Below are 18,303 nucleotides of genomic sequence, written 5' to 3' on the forward strand. Positions count from 1 at the left end.
TGAATAAATAATATAATTTGATGAAATAGCAGAAAGATTTAGCTTATTAGCTTTTTAAACATAAACAGCTAGAACTAGCCCATTTAAAAATATTTTTTGCCAAATTATCTGCAGGTTTAAAAATGTGAGTGGGAAACATCTCTTTTTCCTAAAATTATGAGCAAACATAATACTTACCAATAGCTAGGAGGTCACTGAAATAGTTCACAAAAATCATGTCTGAAAAAGTAACAGTTTTATAGAGCAGTAACTCCTAGCTTTTAGCTCTAATGAAAATGATGTTGATGGTAACTAAAGAGACAGGAAGGAAAATTAGATGGAGATTATTTGAAGAATTATATCTAAAAGAAACTGAATCTGATTTATGTGATTAATATGCATAGTATTGTATAAGCTATTTTATTCTACTTAGTCTAATTATTATTTTGTAAAATTGCAATACCATAGTCCAACATAACAGTAATTTTTTTTAATTTTTAAAAATTATTTATTTATTTGGTACAGGGTCTTGCTACAGCTCAGACTCATAGTGGTCCTCCTGTCTCAGCCTCCCTAGTGCTGGAATTGTAGGCATGTGCCACCATGTCCACTTTCAGTGACTGGTAATGTGAGCCTGGGGCAGGCCGGCACAGCATGCGGTACTGGGGATAGAACCTGGGTCCTTGTGCTTTCCAGGCAGCTGCTTAAACCACCAAGCTATCTCTTCAGCCCAACAGTAGTTTAAATTGTGCAGTTAAATATTCTGTGCATGATACAAATGGTGGATATAGTAGGGCAATCTCAGCACTCTAGGAGGCCAAGTCAGGAGTATCTCGAATTTAAGCCCTGCCTGGGCAATTTGGCGACTTTAGCAACAGGACTGTGCCTCCGAACTGAAAAGTTTGAAAGCCCTGGAGATGAAACTCAGTACTAAGTCCCAGAGTTCAATTTGCATTTACACACACACACATACACACACACACACACACACCCCAAGATGGGATCTGAAAAAACAATTTATCAATTTGGCTGTGGTCCCCCCACCCTTCTGCTAGCATTTTCCCATGAATTGTGCTGTTGGGCTCTTCATCCAGTACAGGAAATGTCAATTCCTTTGAAGATGCTGTATCCTGGTCTGCTTCTGTCTTAACGTGCAGCATTCTTTGTTTTCACCAATTGAAAAGCCAACAGCACTGATGTCCGGACTGTCATTCTCTCCGCACTGCGGCAGTGTTCTGTTTATCTGGAAATCAGAGCATCCCAATTATAGGTGGTACTCAGATTTATTTCACCAGACTCTATTACAGGGCATAGAGAGGAGACTGTAAAGGTGACAGAGTTGTTACTGCTGAGAGCTCTTCACTTTTAATTCTGGTCTGTGTTGGTTGTATTCTAAAGCAGTCTATCTTCATACATCCTCTTATATGGAGAAACAACCCTAAACCCACCAAAGCTGATTTCATATGTAGCTTTTTCCACTGCCTTCAGATCAGTTATTTTCTTCAGGCTGGACTAAATTATATACAGGTCCCAGGAGCGAAGGACTCTGAATTCAGGAACTGTATCACCCATCCCTGCCTATAGAGCATTGTTTTTTTTCCAAAGACCAAGACCACTGCATTAAAAATTAATGCACAAATTGCCAAAAAGAGAAAACTGCATAAATATTCTAATCAAATTGTGTATGTGTTTTGTACACTTCATCACCACATAAAGCAAGGAATTTCAAGGAGAATGGATGAAGGGCTGTGTACTTAGTATGTCAATGTTCTTACTCCTTTGTCTAATTACAGTAGTGTACAAGAGAACTACCCTTTCTTAAATAAGCAATCTTACATACCTACTTTGTTTTATGTAAACTGTCTTTTTAGAATAAGTTTTCAGAGGAACACAGAAAAGAATGATAAATGTAAAATCCATTTTACACAAGATCCCATGGTTTGGGAGATTCTGAATTTGTTTATTGACCCATGTCGATTTGGCATGTTGGGCAAAAATGAGTAGTTCCATTTAAAAGTAACTAAACTTAGCTTTGCATTTAGATACTTGCAATAGAATACATATACAAACAGATGTACACACCTAGTGGTTACCATAACATGTTAGGATTGGTGCTGGAGCAATAAAGCGATCTAATCTGGTACCCTGCCTAGTTTGTATCAAATAAAAGTTATAAGTGCAAACGTGTGCTATAGGGCAAAATGGCATCTTCCAAATCAATTCTAATAACTTCAGACATTTAGGAAGCTGGTAATTATTATCTCTGCAAAGTCCTCTCTTTAAAAGAAAAACAAAGATGCACAACACTTGGGAAATGTACACTTTTGGCGTTTAGATTGATATTTTCTGGGTCAGTCCTAGAGGCTGGATCGCGGGAATCCAGCACAGGGCTCTCGAGTTGTGTTAACCCCATTTATCCGTGTGTGCCGTGGCTCACCTGTTATTTACACACATAAGAGGGTTGATGCTGCAGAACAGGGAGAACTCTGTCGTGCCACTGAACATACATATTCATTCGCCCGGCAGTCCCCGTGGACAGATGTGCTGTGTCCTGATGATCTTTATATGACAAGAAGTGGGGGAGGGAAGAGAGTCTTAATGGATCGCAAACTATACATGGGGAAAAGCGAAGACACAGAGTGAGAAATGAAAGGCTGCAGAGTAGCAGCTGGAAAGGTTAAGTATAACACGGTATTTAAACTGAGCATAAGTTGTCTAAAATTCGCAGAGGTAGCATGAACAATGCAGCGTGTACCTTAATGTGGGGACATCAGTCTGCTTCCATCAGAATTTTTTCCTTGTAATAGCTGGTAAAATTCAAAATTTAGAGAATTTGTATATTTTAAATAGTATGCATATGCTAGTCATGTGGAGTCTTTTGTGAGGTGCTAGCCACTGGACTTACAGCATTACGAATAATGCTTTACTTGATTTGAAGTTATTATTCAAAAGATTTTGCATTGAAGCTTTTAACACACATGAAAGCATTTCTGAATATTAATTGTTTGCTACACAGATTTCTGTGTAAGAGCAATTTATACATTCACTCGAATAGTTTGATATAATATTAGAAATTTTAGGGCCTCCATAAGAAAAAAAAAGGATTTATTTGATTTATGATCATGCTTTACTGAGGCCCTTTAAAGGATATCACATGTACCTGACGGTATGATGCCTATAATCTCTGTGTTCTAAAATTGATATTCTTTCATCAGTGTAAATTTGCTTTCCTTTCCCCTCATGAAGACAGGCAGTCTTTTTTACGTATGTCTTGCATATCAAAAATAATGACCCATCAGATCCATGCATGCCAAGTTTCAGCCTCGATATGAAATATTAACAAAACAGTCACTCTTTTCATGTGGCCATTTTTGGTGAGTGGATATTTTCTTGCTAAAACAAAAGGTAATGCACTTGAAAGTACATGATTCAAATCATAAGCTCTCAACTACTAGAACTGGAGGACAGACTACGGCCCCCCTCTGTCCCCGTCCTGGTACCTGGCACACTGAACGTGAGGCTCTTACTAAGCCCAGTGTGATAACAGACAGGATAAAACCTGTCAGTTGTCTTAATACTGTGCACCTACCCGCATTCTGCAGGAAAAAAGAAGTGTGCCTTAGAATATCGTGAACAGTCTCTTACAAGTTTATACTAAAGCTTATCCAGTTGACTAATAAAAGATGCTTTAGTATTTAGGCTTAATTCGTGCATCAGAATCTTAGCACACAGCATATTAGGAATAAAGGAAATGAACATACAGAAAATGGCAAGAAATAAATCTAAGAGAGAATAAATGGGAAGAATGAAACCACAATTTCAGATGATTTTTTTAAAAAATACCATTACCCGTCATTCCACTAATGATACTAAATTGTGAAGAAAATTAACCATTTTTTTTCTTTGCTCTGATTAAGTGGGCATGGGTGTCCTTATAAAAAACAGTATTTGTAAAAGTTTTCTTTTAAAATGATGACATTTTATTAAAAGTTTTAGTTTTCTAGAAGATGGACCTAAGGGAATAAAAAAAGTACTTCAGCTTGAAGCTCCAGAGTAAAGAGATACATTCAAGTGAATATGTGACCTAGTAGGCACAAGTGTGTGGTGTGACAGTGTAGGAATCATGACAACATGGAAATTTGGCCATGTCCAAAGAGGGACCCAGGGTTGCGGAGATGGCTCAGTGGAATAAGCGTTTCCCTGGCAAGCACAAGGACCTGAGTTCAATACCCAGTCCTGCAAAAAAAAAAAAAAAAAAAAAGCCATGTTGCAAAGAGGGACCCAGTCCTCACATTCAGCCATGGTTGCCAAGAATGCTGAGGTATAAAATTGAAAGAGTAGGGGCATTTGCTACAAAATACATACAATTTTAAATTTTAAGGTATGAAAGTGTGATTGAAAGAGAAAATTCATTTTCCAGTATTAAACTGCATAATTAGAATAACTTATATTGAAGACTGGGGATTTGAGAGCATTATCAGTTAATTTTAAGCCTTTAAGTGCTTTGTTAGTTTTGCTCTCTAAAATATTATGCTGCTAGCATTAGAAATAAGTAAATATGTTAAAAACTTTTTGCCATCTTTTTGATGAGGAGATCATCCTGTTCATTTTACTGAGCATGATAGGATTTTTTGGGAGGATGGTCCTAGGAATCGAACTTAGGACCTCACTCCTGCCAGGTAGGTGCTGTGCCACTGAGCTAATAAAATCCCTGATAGGATTTTAATGTTTTTTGTTTTTGTTTTTTGTTTGAGACAAAGGAAAGTTTCTTTTTCAATAACCATCCTGGGGTTAAAGAAAAACTGAATCGTAAAATTTTGGGAGTGATTGTACTTTTTTTTTTTCGTTGAGCCAGTATTTTTTTCCTATTTAATGCACCTCTGGCTTATTCAAAATTAAGTAATATTTGGGTAATTCACACTTGGAATATATTTCCAAAACTATCATTGTTTTTTGTAATCCAAGTAGCAGCCTAGTAAGGTAGATGACGCTGTCATCACCCAGATATCATAGCTGAGTGAGCCGTGGGTATAATGTATACAAGCATTTCACTATTAGAACAAATATACGATGATGTATATTTGTACGTGAGAGTGCCAGTGATCTGATTTCCAGCCCTGGAGTTTTCACACTTTTTTAATTATTATTAATGTATTTGGTACAGGTTCTGACTATGCAGCTTGGACTAGTCATCCTCCTGTTTTCAGCCTCCCAGAGCAGGGATTACAGGCACGTGCCACCACACCTGGTTTCAGTGGCTGGCTCAGTGCTCCCAGAGGATGGCGGGACTGCAGTGAGGGGGATTGAATCTGGTCCCTGCGCTTGCCTAAGCAGGCGCTTAGTCTGCTGAGCTATATGTTTTCACTCTTACACAGAGTTCTAGAAGTCCTTCATTTCTGCAGTCCCTCTCTGACCTCACTATCTAGTAGCACGTCCAAATAAAGTTCTGTGCCACCCAAGATAGCATCCGTTCCTCCAGAAAACCACAGTACGTAAAATACCAAACTGCAAGTGTGATTGTCTCTTCAAAGTTCTGTAAGTCCATAATATGAAAACAGCCTCACTTTAAAGATCTTAATGCATGATATTAAGAAGAGCATAGAAAGCTAGAATGATTTCATCCTTTTGCAAAACAAAACAACTCACAAAAAGTCACACTCCCCTTAAACATCTTAAGGTGAAACCCCAATGCTTTGCACAGGATGGTTTGCAATCTACCCCCTGGATAAATTTGTGACTATCACTTTAAAAAAAATTTGGGGGGTGTAATGGGAATTGAACTCATGACCTTGTGCTTGTCAGTCAGGCCCTTGTGTCTCTGAGCTATATGTATAGTCTATCACTTTCAAATTATAAAAGGCTTCTAACTCTAGTGTACTCGTGATGTTACCAAATCAGACTAAACAGAATTTGTAATTTCCTTGCTTCTTCCTCTGGCTTTTCCTTTTTCTATTTATTACTTGTAGATCTAGCACTGTGTTTTGAGGCTAGGAATTAACAGGGGACAGACTGAGGAGATGTCCTGATCAGATGATTCCTACCAGGAATACAGCACTAGGTTCTGTGGTGTTGGTCTCTTGGCTGACGGGGGGGGTGGATAAGCACACAAGGCGAGAAGGCTACAGAGGCTCCTGTGACACATGGTCTGATCCCTTCCTACCCCCATGTCTCGAGTTTTAGGAGGTTCTGTAGTGCCTTAGCAGGCTCTTTTGTGCATTAAAACTTTATCTTGCCCATTGAGTTTGCTAGTGTCTTTAATGCTGTATATTGTTATAACCAAAGAAATGGTGAAGTGTTTGCATCATTCAGCTGTGGAGACTAAACTATTGTGATTACTTCATTGTATATATTCCAGTAGTGGTGTTCAAGAGAGAACCTTTGGTAAACAGTGTGTCTTTTTCAATATTAAATAAATGAAAAACTCAAGGATACAGTAGCCCCAAGGAATGGACTAGGCACAGAGGTGGTGTCATGCAGGCCTGTGTGAGTGTTATGTAGCTATTCTAGAGCAAGCCTGCCTGCCTTGCCTGCAGGTGATGGCCTCAGGTCCCTGCCCTTAGGAAGTTTGAGTAAACCTACAAATGAGGCCAGAGTCCCTGGGAGCCGGAATTACCCTGTGGGAACACAGTCGCGGAGTGCTGCTTTTTTAGACCTACCATCTATTGAATAGCATTTATGTATTAAGGGCAGGGTGGAATAGTTGAAGTTCATATTTCCAAGAATATGTGCTAAAAATAGTTTGTGGAAGACTCACCATTTTATTTGTAATTTACTTTCATTTTGAAAGTTGTTTTTACATCTTTCATTTTAAAACTATTTTTGTATAATTTTGAAGAGTGATACTACAATTATTTAATTTCAACATTAGCTATAGAATAAAGTGAAAGAAATAAAGCAACAAGGTAATAAATAACTCTTTAGTAAATAGTAACAAAGCTATAAATTAGTGCTGATAAGAATAGCAAATGTTACTGAATTCCATCTACGGGAAGTATAGATTTATTCATGCATTTCTATATAAAACACACACTATTTTTTCATTTGCCAGCTTATTGAGAATTTTCTTATCTTTTTAAAGTAAAAATGTTATGTTCTGAAACAATTCTTCCATTGTCTTTAAGAACTATCTTCGTATTGCTTGTGTTCTGAATTTTTAAGCTTCCTAAACAGCACTGGAATTTGTTATTCTGGAATGAATTTTTCAGTGATGTTAAAAATTGTCATTTTTGAGATTATCCTCCTTATATTCTGAGAACAAGTCGTATAAAAACAGTCTTTAAAACCAATCTCTTAAGCCAGGCATGGTGGTGCAGTTTTTAGTGCCTGAACTCAGGAAGCTGAGGTAGGAAATCACTTGAGCTCAAGAGATCGAATCCACCCTGGACACCATAGTAAAACCTCCTGTCAAAAAATAAAGCCTGTCTTGCTTTGGAGTGACAGGAATGTACCACTGCTTACTCATCAGTAACAACTGTAGGGCCAAATGGGGCATGATATTTGTATTCAGAGAACCTTTGGCTCTGTGTTTTTCTAACATTTCATGTGAAAAATATCAGCACCAATTCATGAAAAATATCATGAATGATATGTAGAACAAAAAATACATGATTGGTGTTAATTCTGATTGGTGTTGAAAATTCAGAAAATGATGAAACAACTCATGTTTTTCCACATCTCTTGAAAACAGATTTCATGATTATGCTGATACTTGAAACTAGTGTGTGCTATTAACTTATGTTTTCAAATAACATTAGCAGTTTTGAAGCATTGGATCAATTCTCCCATTTCAGGGAATGTGAACAATTGTGCACCTTATGTTTAATCAAAAACTCAATCTTGTCTTCTTTCGCCCTGCTAAGGTTATTGTTATTTAGTATGCATCAATAAATAAACTTTCAATTATCTTGGTAAATGCATCCAAAAATAGTCTGAGAATCAAAAGGCAATGGTGTATCCAGTAATTATTCCAAATAAATAATTCTGATAAATAGATCTTTGCTTAATTTCAGATGAAATAGAAAGCTTATGAAATTTAATTAGTTTTGCTAGAGTTAAACTATGCAGAAATACCATGAAAATGAACTTTCTATTTTATTTAAAGTGTATACTTCTGTCTTATATATTGATATAACTTAGTAAAAATAACTTAGTCATCTGTACATTTTGTTCATAAATGACTAAATTACAAGAAAGTATTATTGAAACCAGTATAGGTTTCTATCTCCCCCCACTTTCTAAAAAATTGATAAATCAAAAGTAGTATCCCTTTTTTCTTTTTCTTTTTCATTCTATCCTGGGATTGAACCCCGGACCTTCACATTAAACTACATCACCAGCCTTTTGTTTTGTCTTTTGAGACAGGGTGTATAAATTGCTCAGGTTGGCCTTGAACTTGTGATCCTCCTACTTTAGCCTCTAGAGTGCTGGGATTATTTGTACATTATACCCTATTTAAAGCAATTGTTTTTCTCATTAAAAAATAACTAAATGTTCTATCTTGTTTGTTCTCTTTATGTGTTAACTAATGCAAACATTATTTAGTTCAGCTAATTGAAAAGCAGCTATTTTTTAGAGTGAGTTTGTGTGTGTTTCTGTATATTTGTTCTGCTAAGTTTCATTGCTTTTGATTTCTAAATTACTATCTGAACCCTTGCTTCAAGAAACATACTCATGTTTTTTCTGTATCAACCTAATAAAATACCTAATCAGAACATGTGCGTTCTTTCTCTAGTCAGTGTTTTGATAATGTCTTAAGAAAAAAAAAATCCTAATAGAAATTCCCTAGAAATAATTTACAGGACTAATGAATTTATAGGTCATTTAGACAGTTCTACATTACTGTCACATTAATATTCTCTCCTTTTTATAAGGCTTGAAGTAAATCCCTTGGCACTAGAAGAATTTAGATACTGATTACTTGCGATTGGTTCCTGGTGATTTGCTCTTAATAATTTCTAGTTGAATTTAATGAAAGTGTGATTCCTGAAATGCTGCTTCATTAAAATTGCATCTTTTCCCCTTTTAATTGTGGTTTTGGTCATTTTCACCCATTTTGCAGTGTTTTTTCCTCCCCTTTAAATAGCGATGCTGGAGAAAGCAGAAACGATTAAAAATACCCCTTCAGTTCTTCCTTGGACTCATGCTAAACATGACTCTGAAAGAAATGCTACGAGGTGCATTTCCTCAGAATTCGCAGTACTATTTTCCACTTGGAAGGGAATATTCTCAAATAAAGTTTTGAAACAAACATATAAAGATTTGTGGTAGCTGAGGGAAGGAAGAAAACGATGTGTTGCATATACAAGAGAAACATTGGCTTTGGCAATTTTAATAAATATGCGTATGTATATGAAGGTTGACTAAGTTCTACTGTGCAGCTTTCAGACTTTATTTAACTGAGTGGATGATTTGCAAATGAATATCTACATGGATCCTTTTTAAAAATCCAAATGCAAATGAGTACAACTGCAGTAAAATATATTTGCAAATGAATCCTGTTGCTTTATTCATTTATTGTGTAATTACTGCAATCCTTCCCACCTTGTTTTCAGTATTTCTTAATCATTAAGTCGGAAGCATGACAGCAGTGCCAGCCCTGGCATGATTCTCTTTGACTAAAACCTTGTAAATTAACACAATTAGCACAGCATCATCCTGCTAATTAACTTCCAGTGTCTGGTGCAGTGGTTTTGCAAACAAGGAAGAGGGAGTCAGAAGGGAATCAACATGCCATTCTGTTACCAAACTGTGTGCTGTGTTCAGTTTAGCTCAGTGAGTCGACGCTGGCCATGTCAGAAGCCTGAGTCAGGCGGTGAGGAGCTAAAGGGGCTGGGGGAGGAGAACAGAGCGGGTAGAAGCTGTCAACGTAGACCGGTAATTCAGAAGGGAGCCAATGCCACAGACGCTTCATTTAGACCAGGCCTCCTCCGTAGCCTCCTCCGTAGCAAGGAATCTCTGCCAGAGGGCACAAGACAGTTTGCAAAATTCACTTTGGGTAATACAAAAGAGATTAAGGAGGCCTGCTTAATATAGCTGTACCAGAATAGGAAACGCTCAGACCAGGCAAAGATTAGAATGGGAGGCTCCCGCACTGGGAAATCACGCAGGGTTCCAGTGCTCGTCTGTAACTAACTGCACGTGAGACCTGGAGGGCTCTGAGGGGCTCTCTGTGGGCCCTGCTTCCCTAATCTGTGAAATGAGATAATTTCGAAGGTCTTGTTTCTGTTTTAAATTCGAATGATTCCCTTGATTTTAACTCTCTAGAATGTTCTCTTAAATGAGAAAATACTTGTTTTATAGTTTGCTAAATAATCACCTTGCTTCAACGAGGCATCTAGTAGATGATATAATTACCCATATGATTGTATTAGCTAGTCGCAATTTCTGCCACACACTGCTTCCTCAGGAAATGTAAAGAATCCAGAGTCTCCCTTCATTCTTACCTTCTACTTCCCTGTCCTCTTTTGTGTGGTTGGGTTTGGTGTGGTGGTGGTGGTGGTGGTGGTGGTGGTGGTGGTGGTGGTGTGTGTGTGTGTGTGTGTAGTTCTCTCTTCACCTCTAGTACCTTGGAGGCCACAAAGGGAGGGGAAATTATAAGAAGAAGGCAGAGTGCTAGAAGACCCACAGACAAGTGATGCTTGTTTCTTTTTTTCAGAAACTCAACAACAGAACTGAGAGGCAGAAAGGAGCCAGTTGTAATTCATACCGAGTTGTAGGCTTTGTACGATGAAAGCGATGGAGCGCTGCCTGGGAGATTGCTTTGCTGCACTCCACGAAGCAGATTTGAAACTGTCGTGGACCACTTTAGATGAGAGTTGGATTATGGAATGACCTGCTATGTCTGTGTCATATTGTTCTGCGCAGGGAGCATAATACTGTGCTAACTAGGTGTTCAGTACCGAATAAGAGAGGTTTCCTAGATGTGATCTGTCAGCTGTGTCTCATTTTTGTATTGTTATAATATAAAACAGAAACTGTGATGTGGAGAGACAGAATAGCTTTATAGTGTACATGTTAATATTTTCACATGCCAGCTATTTAAAATCCATGCATATTTTATTGTGAGAAACTGATGGAATTGACAGGAATGTGTGTGTACATATATATGTGCTGGTGCACGGATAGTCACTAACTTGATGGGCTTGACAGAAATAGATTTGCTTATTACTCAAAAATGGAAAAAAATGGGACTTCTCCAGAGTTTTCTTTTATATTCAGTTTATATTTTATACTGTATAGGGTGAAATTTAGTGCATTTTGAAGAGTTTATATTATTGAGACCATAGTACATACTGTGAGTGATTCCCTTACAGTGTGGATGCTACTGATGGAAGCTAAGGTATGGCCAAAAAGTTAGGAGAAAAACTTAAGATTCTTATGAATATGTGAATAAATTAACTGCTGTCCCCCTCCCCCCGAAAACCCTTAGGCTTGAAGATGCAGTGGACGCCGGAGCACGCCCAGTGGCCAGAACAGCACTTTGACATCACCTCCACCACGCGGTCTCCCGCCCACAAAGTGGAAGCCTACAGAGGCCACTTGCAGCGCACCTACCAGTACGCCTGGGCGAATGATGACATATCTGCCCTGACTGCGTCCAATCTCCTAAAGAAATATGCAGAGAAGTATTCTGGCATTCTGGAAGGTCCTGTGGACCGACCTGTGCTCAGCAGCTACTCGGATACACCATCAGGACTAGTGAATGGCCGGAAGAATGAAAGTGAGCCCTGGCAGCCTTCCTTGAATTCCGAGGCCGTGTACCCCATGAACTGTGTCCCGGATGTTATCACTGCCAGCAAAGCTGGAGTCAGTTCAGCCCTCCCTCCAGCAGATGTCTCTGCGAGTATAGGGAGCTCTCCTGGGGTGGCCAGCAACCTGACTGAACCTAGCTATTCAAGTAGTACCTGTGGAAGCCACACCGTTCCCACTCTTCATGCAGGGCTCCCATCTCAGGAATATGCCCCAGGATACAACGGGTCATATTTGCATTCTACTTACAGTAGCCAGCCAGCACCCGCACTTCCTTCACCTCATCCATCCCCTTTGCATAGTTCTGGGCTCCTACAGCCACCACCACCACCTCCTCCGCCACCAGCCCTGGTCCCAGGCTACAATGGGACTTCTAACCTCTCCAGTTACAGCTATCCCTCTGCTAGCTATCCTCCTCAGACTGCTGTGGGGTCTGGGTACAGCCCTGGAGGTGCGCCCCCTCCCCCTTCAGCATACCTGCCTTCAGGAATTCCTGCTCCAACCCCCTTGCCCCCCACTACCGTTCCTGGCTACACTTACCAAGGTCATGGTTTAACACCTATTGCACCCTCGGCTCTGACAAACAGTTCTGCAAGTTCGCTCAAAAGGAAAGCTTTCTACATGGCAGGGCAAGGAGACATGGACTCCAGTTATGGAAATTACAGCTATGGCCAACAGAGATCTACACAGAGTCCTATGTACAGGATGCCGGACAACAGCATTTCAAACACAAATCGGGGAAATGGCTTTGACAGAAGTGCTGAAACATCATCCTTAGCATTTAAGCCAACGAAGCAGCTAATGTCCTCAGAACAGCAAAGGAAATTCAGCAGCCAGTCCAACAGGGCGCTGACCCCTCCTTCCTACAGTACTGCTAAAAATTCGCTGGGCTCCAGATCCGGCGAGTCCTTCGGGAAGTACACATCGCCCGTGATGAGCGAGCACGGGGAGGAGCACAGGCAGCTCCTCTCTCACACAATGCAAGGCCCTGGACTCCGTGCAGCTACCTCATCCAACCACTCTGTGGACGAACAACTGAAGAATACTGACACGCACCTCATTGACCTGGTAACCAATGAGATTATCACCCAAGGACCTCCGGTGGACTGGAATGACATTGCCGGTCTTGACCTGGTGAAGGCTGTCATCAAAGAGGAGGTTCTGTGGCCAGTGTTGAGGTCAGATGCGTTTAGCGGACTGACGGCCTTACCTCGGAGCATCCTTTTCTTCGGACCTCGGGGAACAGGCAAAACGTTATTGGGAAGATGCATAGCTAGTCAGCTGGGGGCCACGTTTTTCAAAATTGCTGGTTCTGGACTAGTCGCCAAGTGGTTAGGAGAAGCGGAGAAAATCATCCATGCCTCGTTTCTCGTGGCCAGGTGTCGCCAGCCCTCGGTGATTTTTGTCAGTGACATTGACATGCTTCTTGCCTCTCAAGTGAGTGAGGAACACAGTCCAGTCAGTCGGATGAGAACCGAATTTCTGATGCAGCTGGACACTGTACTGACTTCGGCTGAGGACCAAATCGTAGTAATTTGTGCCACCAGTAAACCAGAAGAAATAGATGAATCTCTTCGGAGGTACTTCATGAAACGACTTTTAATCCCACTTCCTGACAGCACAGCGAGGCACCAGATAATAGTACAACTGCTCTCACAGCACAATTACTGTCTCAATGACAAGGAGTTTGCACTGCTCGTCCAGCGCACAGAAGGCTTTTCTGGACTAGACGTGGCTCATTTGTGTCAGGAAGCAGCGGTGGGCCCCCTCCACGCCATACCAGCCACAGACCTTTCAGCCATTATGCCCAGCCAGTTGCGGCCCATTACATATCAAGACTTTGAAAATGCTTTCTGCAAGATTCAGCCTAGCATATCTCAAAAAGAGCTTGATATGTATGTTGAATGGAACAAAATGTTTGGTTGCAGCCAGTGATAACATCTTAACAAATGTGATGAATGTTGGCACACACATAAAACCTGCTACATAGGGAATAGAGCCCCTTTCCAGTAGTGTTTAAATTGCAAAGGGTACTGGGGAAAACAACAATTAAGTTGCATCTTCAGAGTCAGGGCAGACGTGGAGAAAAAGTGCATCACGTGAGAGCTTCCGGTGGGAGAGCCCCAGATGACAGAAAGCATGTGTGGATGCTCAGTTCAGTTCAATCTAGACAACACTCGCCAAGGAGCAAGGTGCAAGTGTGTTGATTTCAGAAGGACATGAACCTCGTGTGTTGATTCCATTCTGCTGTTCTCGAGATTTAGTTGCTGTCAAGTGCCTGGAGTGGTGCTTTATTTTTTGTTTGCCTCACAATTACATTGGTGGCATGTGCTAATATAAAGAGCTTTAACTTCAAACATTATTGGACTAAAGAGATGAACGGTTGTGTTACGACAGAAAACCAGATTTTTGCCATTTTAAGAGCAACAGTATTCCTCAATCCTGTCTGTTCTGCAGTATTAAGCTAAGAACAGGTAAAACAGGGTAACGGTAATCTGGACCTTAATTTCTGCAGTTCATTTCTTTTAATGTTCTTGTCTGCAAAAACTCAGGAAAGTGATTGTGATTTGTACAGTACCTCAAAGGAATGTGTTGAAAGCACTATGTACTGCTGAGAGTAACAGGTTAGGCGTCAATGTTACTTTATATTAAAATGTATGTTTACCTCAACAATTGGAAATAGCAAGAAAAATTTCTTTGAATGTATCCAGAAAAAATACTGAAGTGTGATACAACTGAATAGTTACAATTTAAAGTAGAAATGGAAGGATTTTTAAAAAGTTCTTTTACTAATTATGGGGAATTAACCAGAGCAGAATAAGTCTTTATGTCAGTAACTGCAAGAGTTCTTAGTTCATTGCTCCTTGCTAATTAAGTGAAAATGTTCTTAAAAGGTACACTGGTTAATGGAAAGCTACTTACTCAGTTTGTGTTAGTGTCTAGAACAGTCAGCCACAGACCTGGTTAGGACCCTGAGAGTCAAGTCACAGTACCTAAAAACTATGACTGCCTTTTACTGCATAGGTGGCGGTGATGGTGGCGGTGGTGGTGGTGGTGGTAGCGGCGGTGGCGGTGGCGGTGGTGGCGGCGGTGGTGGTGGTGGTAGTTTGCAAGTTATCTCTTAAACTGCTGGGAATGGTGTCATTCTATTCACTAATCTAGTTTATAGGCTTGCTGTGCTGTTTGGTAGAATGCAGAAGATAGCAACAAAACACATACACACACACACACACATGCACGCACGCACGCACACACGCAAGTAAAGCAACCATTCAAAAATCTGTACATTGTACTTCCCCCTTTGACTCCTCTCTTATCAGTGCAATTTTGCTTCTCATTTTGAAATCTGGGCTGTAGTGTTCCTGCATTCATTTCTACCTCAGTTTTGTTTCATTTCTCTTAGAAAGTCAGATAGAAAATTGGAAGTGGACACCACACACCACAATACAGCTTTGCCAAACATATCACTTTGGTCTCTTCCACCTTTCTGCAGAAATCTTGTTTCCCCAAACTCAGTCTCTATGCTTGCTTCCACCTCAGTCCATGCCCTATAGCATATGTGGCAGTTTCTTACTTCCCTTTTCCTGGCCTGCTTCCCCCAAGTTGTTCTTTGTATCCTTCAATGCTTTATGTACAGCTCCTCACGAAAGCTGGCTGCTCTCCCACGCCTCTGAACAGTCACAGGGCAGGCTGTAGCTTTCTGAAGCCACTGCCTATGCATAAGCAAAACAGCCTAGCATTTTGAATGTATTTTTTCTGTTTTTTTTTTCTTCTTTTTAGTTTAGAGCTACAGTAACAAAACTGTTGCAAAGCACTGGCATTATATGTATTCAAATAAGTGATGTACATTTAAAAAAAATTAAATAAATGTAATGAGAAGCCCCAAGAAAAGTCTTTCTGTTATTTTTTTTTCTTCAAAAATTTTTTTCTGAGCTCATCCACAACATCAAATTCTCTGGAATACTTCACATAGAGAAAGTTAAGGAGGGACTTCATATTTTTTAAATTGTATGATGTATGATCATTACTGCTCTTTTATTCATGTTAATAAATAATGAGCAAATATACCAGATTTTAATTTGCTATGATATTCCATCAACTTAATCCGGTCAGATAGGAATATTCCATATTAAAAAGCAGTGCCTTTCATTAAGGATACAAAAAATAATACTTCAGTGTCTCCTCTGCTTTTCACAAGTGAATAAATGCTGCGGGCCTGTTCTGTGCATCCCTGTTTGTAAGGAAATTCTAATATCCGCATTAACTTGTAGGTTCATGTTGATCTCACTGACAAGTTTACTTTTGCACAGTGCTGACCTATTTTCTGTCTTTTACACGTTGCATCTCATTTCTGCCAGTGTGCTGTATTCACCTGAAAGCATCTGGCAGGTTTTGTGGAACCCAGGCTTATTTAGACAGCTTTGGAAAGTTCCACGTCAACCCCCATTTCCGTGGCTAGTGAGACTTAATGCCAAATATATGACTGCTTTGTGGTTTTTCACACTCATTTGTCACGCTGACAATACATTGAAGTCATACATACTGGCTTTAGCTTTACATGGCTTAAAAATTAGTTTGAGATGTGAGTGGTCAAAAATCAGTGTATACTTACCAGAAGCTGAAGCTGTGTGTGATTTTCATGTAGCCTCAGGAGTTGTAGAACGTAATCTCTTAGGAAATGAGGCATGTTGAAGAAATGAAGACCTGTTGGAGGAATTAGGGCTGATCTTTGGAAGGATAGTTCTCTCCTGTGGCTCTTCGGTTGTACATGGCAGCGTAGGAGCTCGTCTGTGGACTAGCCCAAGAGTGAGCTCTTTTCTGACCATCTACCTTGGGGCTTGCAGCAGGGCGGGGGCTACCGCATCCTCAGAATCTGTGTGTACAATCAGTGATAGGACAACTAAGTTATCAGGCTTCATCTTGTTGACCTCCCTTTAACTAGTAAGAATTTCAAGAGGACTCCTAATAAAGGTAAGGTAAACAGTCAGCCCGAATCCCTTGGCTGTCCGGCCAGAAGATTCAACCAGTCTGTTTAATAGCACCTCATTCTCATCTTCACAACTGTAATGACATTTCCACAGGAACGAAAAGAAGGAAGTGAGAGTAACTACTTCAGGAGAAGAATCAATAGAAATTCAGGAGGTAGTTTATAATGACCCAATATGTGACACAAATAGAAACACTACACTTCTGGCATGCTTCTCTCCAAAATATTTAGATCATTAGCGACAATATGGAAAACTTTGCTGACTGAGGTGATCAATGGAATGTGAAGGCAGTATACTTTAAGGCTATTTACTTTCACACAGAATGTGTATCTATTAGTCAGTTTGTATTCTACTCAAATGCAGATAGACGGGTATAATGTTTTCTTGTGCATTTGAAACCTATCAAGGAGAAAATAAACCATTTCACTAAAATACATAGGCCAAACACCATCTGGGCAAGTGATAAAAGCTATCCAGAGGCTATGCTATGTATAATAGTAAGGTCAATTTACATGGGTTGCATAGTACTTGGCTATGCAGTTCTCAAAAGAATACATCCAAAAAAAAAAATCCAAATTAATTCCTACAGTAGGTCATTATAAATTTATATTGGTGGGTTCAAAAGTATGTTTTAGAAGTACTTAGAATCTCTTTCTCTGAAAACTTATCCAACTTCAAGCAGAAAGATGTTTATGATCCAGCTCTCATATTTCTTAGCAAGAATCGGGCATCATAAGCATTGAATCTGCATTTTGCAAAATGAAAGGGATACAGTTTGTTGAACTATTAAGGCCACTAAAGTAAAGTTCTAATATATATATACATATATATATAAATATATATAAATATAATTAGCGTGTGTGTTTGTGTGTGTGTGCTGTTCTCACCACCGCCTCTTCGAACTTTCAAACAAATATTATTTTACATTATTCAGAATCCACCAGTTACTTCCTTTCTCTCTATGTGCAGAGATACACACAACCTCTTTACAATTCAGTGTTTTACTGTGGTTTTTGTCTCATGAAACATGAAGTCTTCAGTTGTTGAATCATCTGCCAGGTTTTCCATGAAGCACATTAGCAAGCGTGGAGCTATTAGTATTTCAGAATTCACAACCAGCTGTGCTTGTGACTAACCAACACGTGAACTGAGGCTCACACTCTGCTAAGACCTTTGGTTGACATTCGATTTTGAACCTGCCAGATGCATTTGTGTGAACCAGGGATACTGCATCTTTAATGAACAAGTCTCTCCTCTTTCCTCTGTTTTTAAATACAACACAAGCAGTGTAGCACTAGGCACTGCAATTGTCAAAGACAATTAGACTGAAAGCAGGAAAATTTCACCTCCCTGTCTCAGTGATATGTAGAATGTCGGCAGCATGGGTCAGCTTTGCCACAAGAGTGGTGTGAGAATATATGAATCAGTCCTATAGAATGTTAAATATTTATAAAATGGATCTGTAGTACACCAAGGTTGGGAGCACATTCATTCTTTCTTGTTGTTTTATACAAAAAGAGCAAAAGTTTATTTCCAGGCTTTAAAACTCTCTCTCTCTCTCTCTCTCTCTCTCTCTCTCTCTCTCTCT

At 39.7% G+C, this 18,303-nt stretch overlaps 1 protein-coding gene across 5 annotated transcripts in view; it reads left to right on the top strand.

Moving 5' to 3' along the window:
* Fign (fidgetin, microtubule severing factor) overlaps positions 1-18,303 on the top strand; it is a 153,924-nt gene that overhangs the window by 122,044 nt on the left and 13,577 nt on the right. For 2 of the 5 annotated variants that reach the window (XM_023713716.1, XM_023713715.1), the window contains exon 2: positions 11,408-14,778. In XM_023713716.1, the coding sequence (XP_023569484.1) occupies positions 11,416-13,662 (2,247 nt within the window). In that variant the 5' untranslated portion in view covers positions 11,408-11,415 and the 3' untranslated portion in view covers positions 13,663-14,778. Of the gene's footprint in view, positions 1-11,407; positions 17,286-18,303 lie in introns of those variants that run through there. The other 3 variants (XR_002820826.1, XR_002820827.1, XM_023713714.1) reach the window with 3 other exon arrangements.

This window comes from Octodon degus, unplaced genomic scaffold (genome assembly GCF_000260255.1).
Source record: "Octodon degus isolate 3935 unplaced genomic scaffold, OctDeg1.0 scaffold00032, whole genome shotgun sequence".
NCBI lineage: Eukaryota > Metazoa > Chordata > Mammalia > Rodentia > Octodontidae > Octodon > Octodon degus.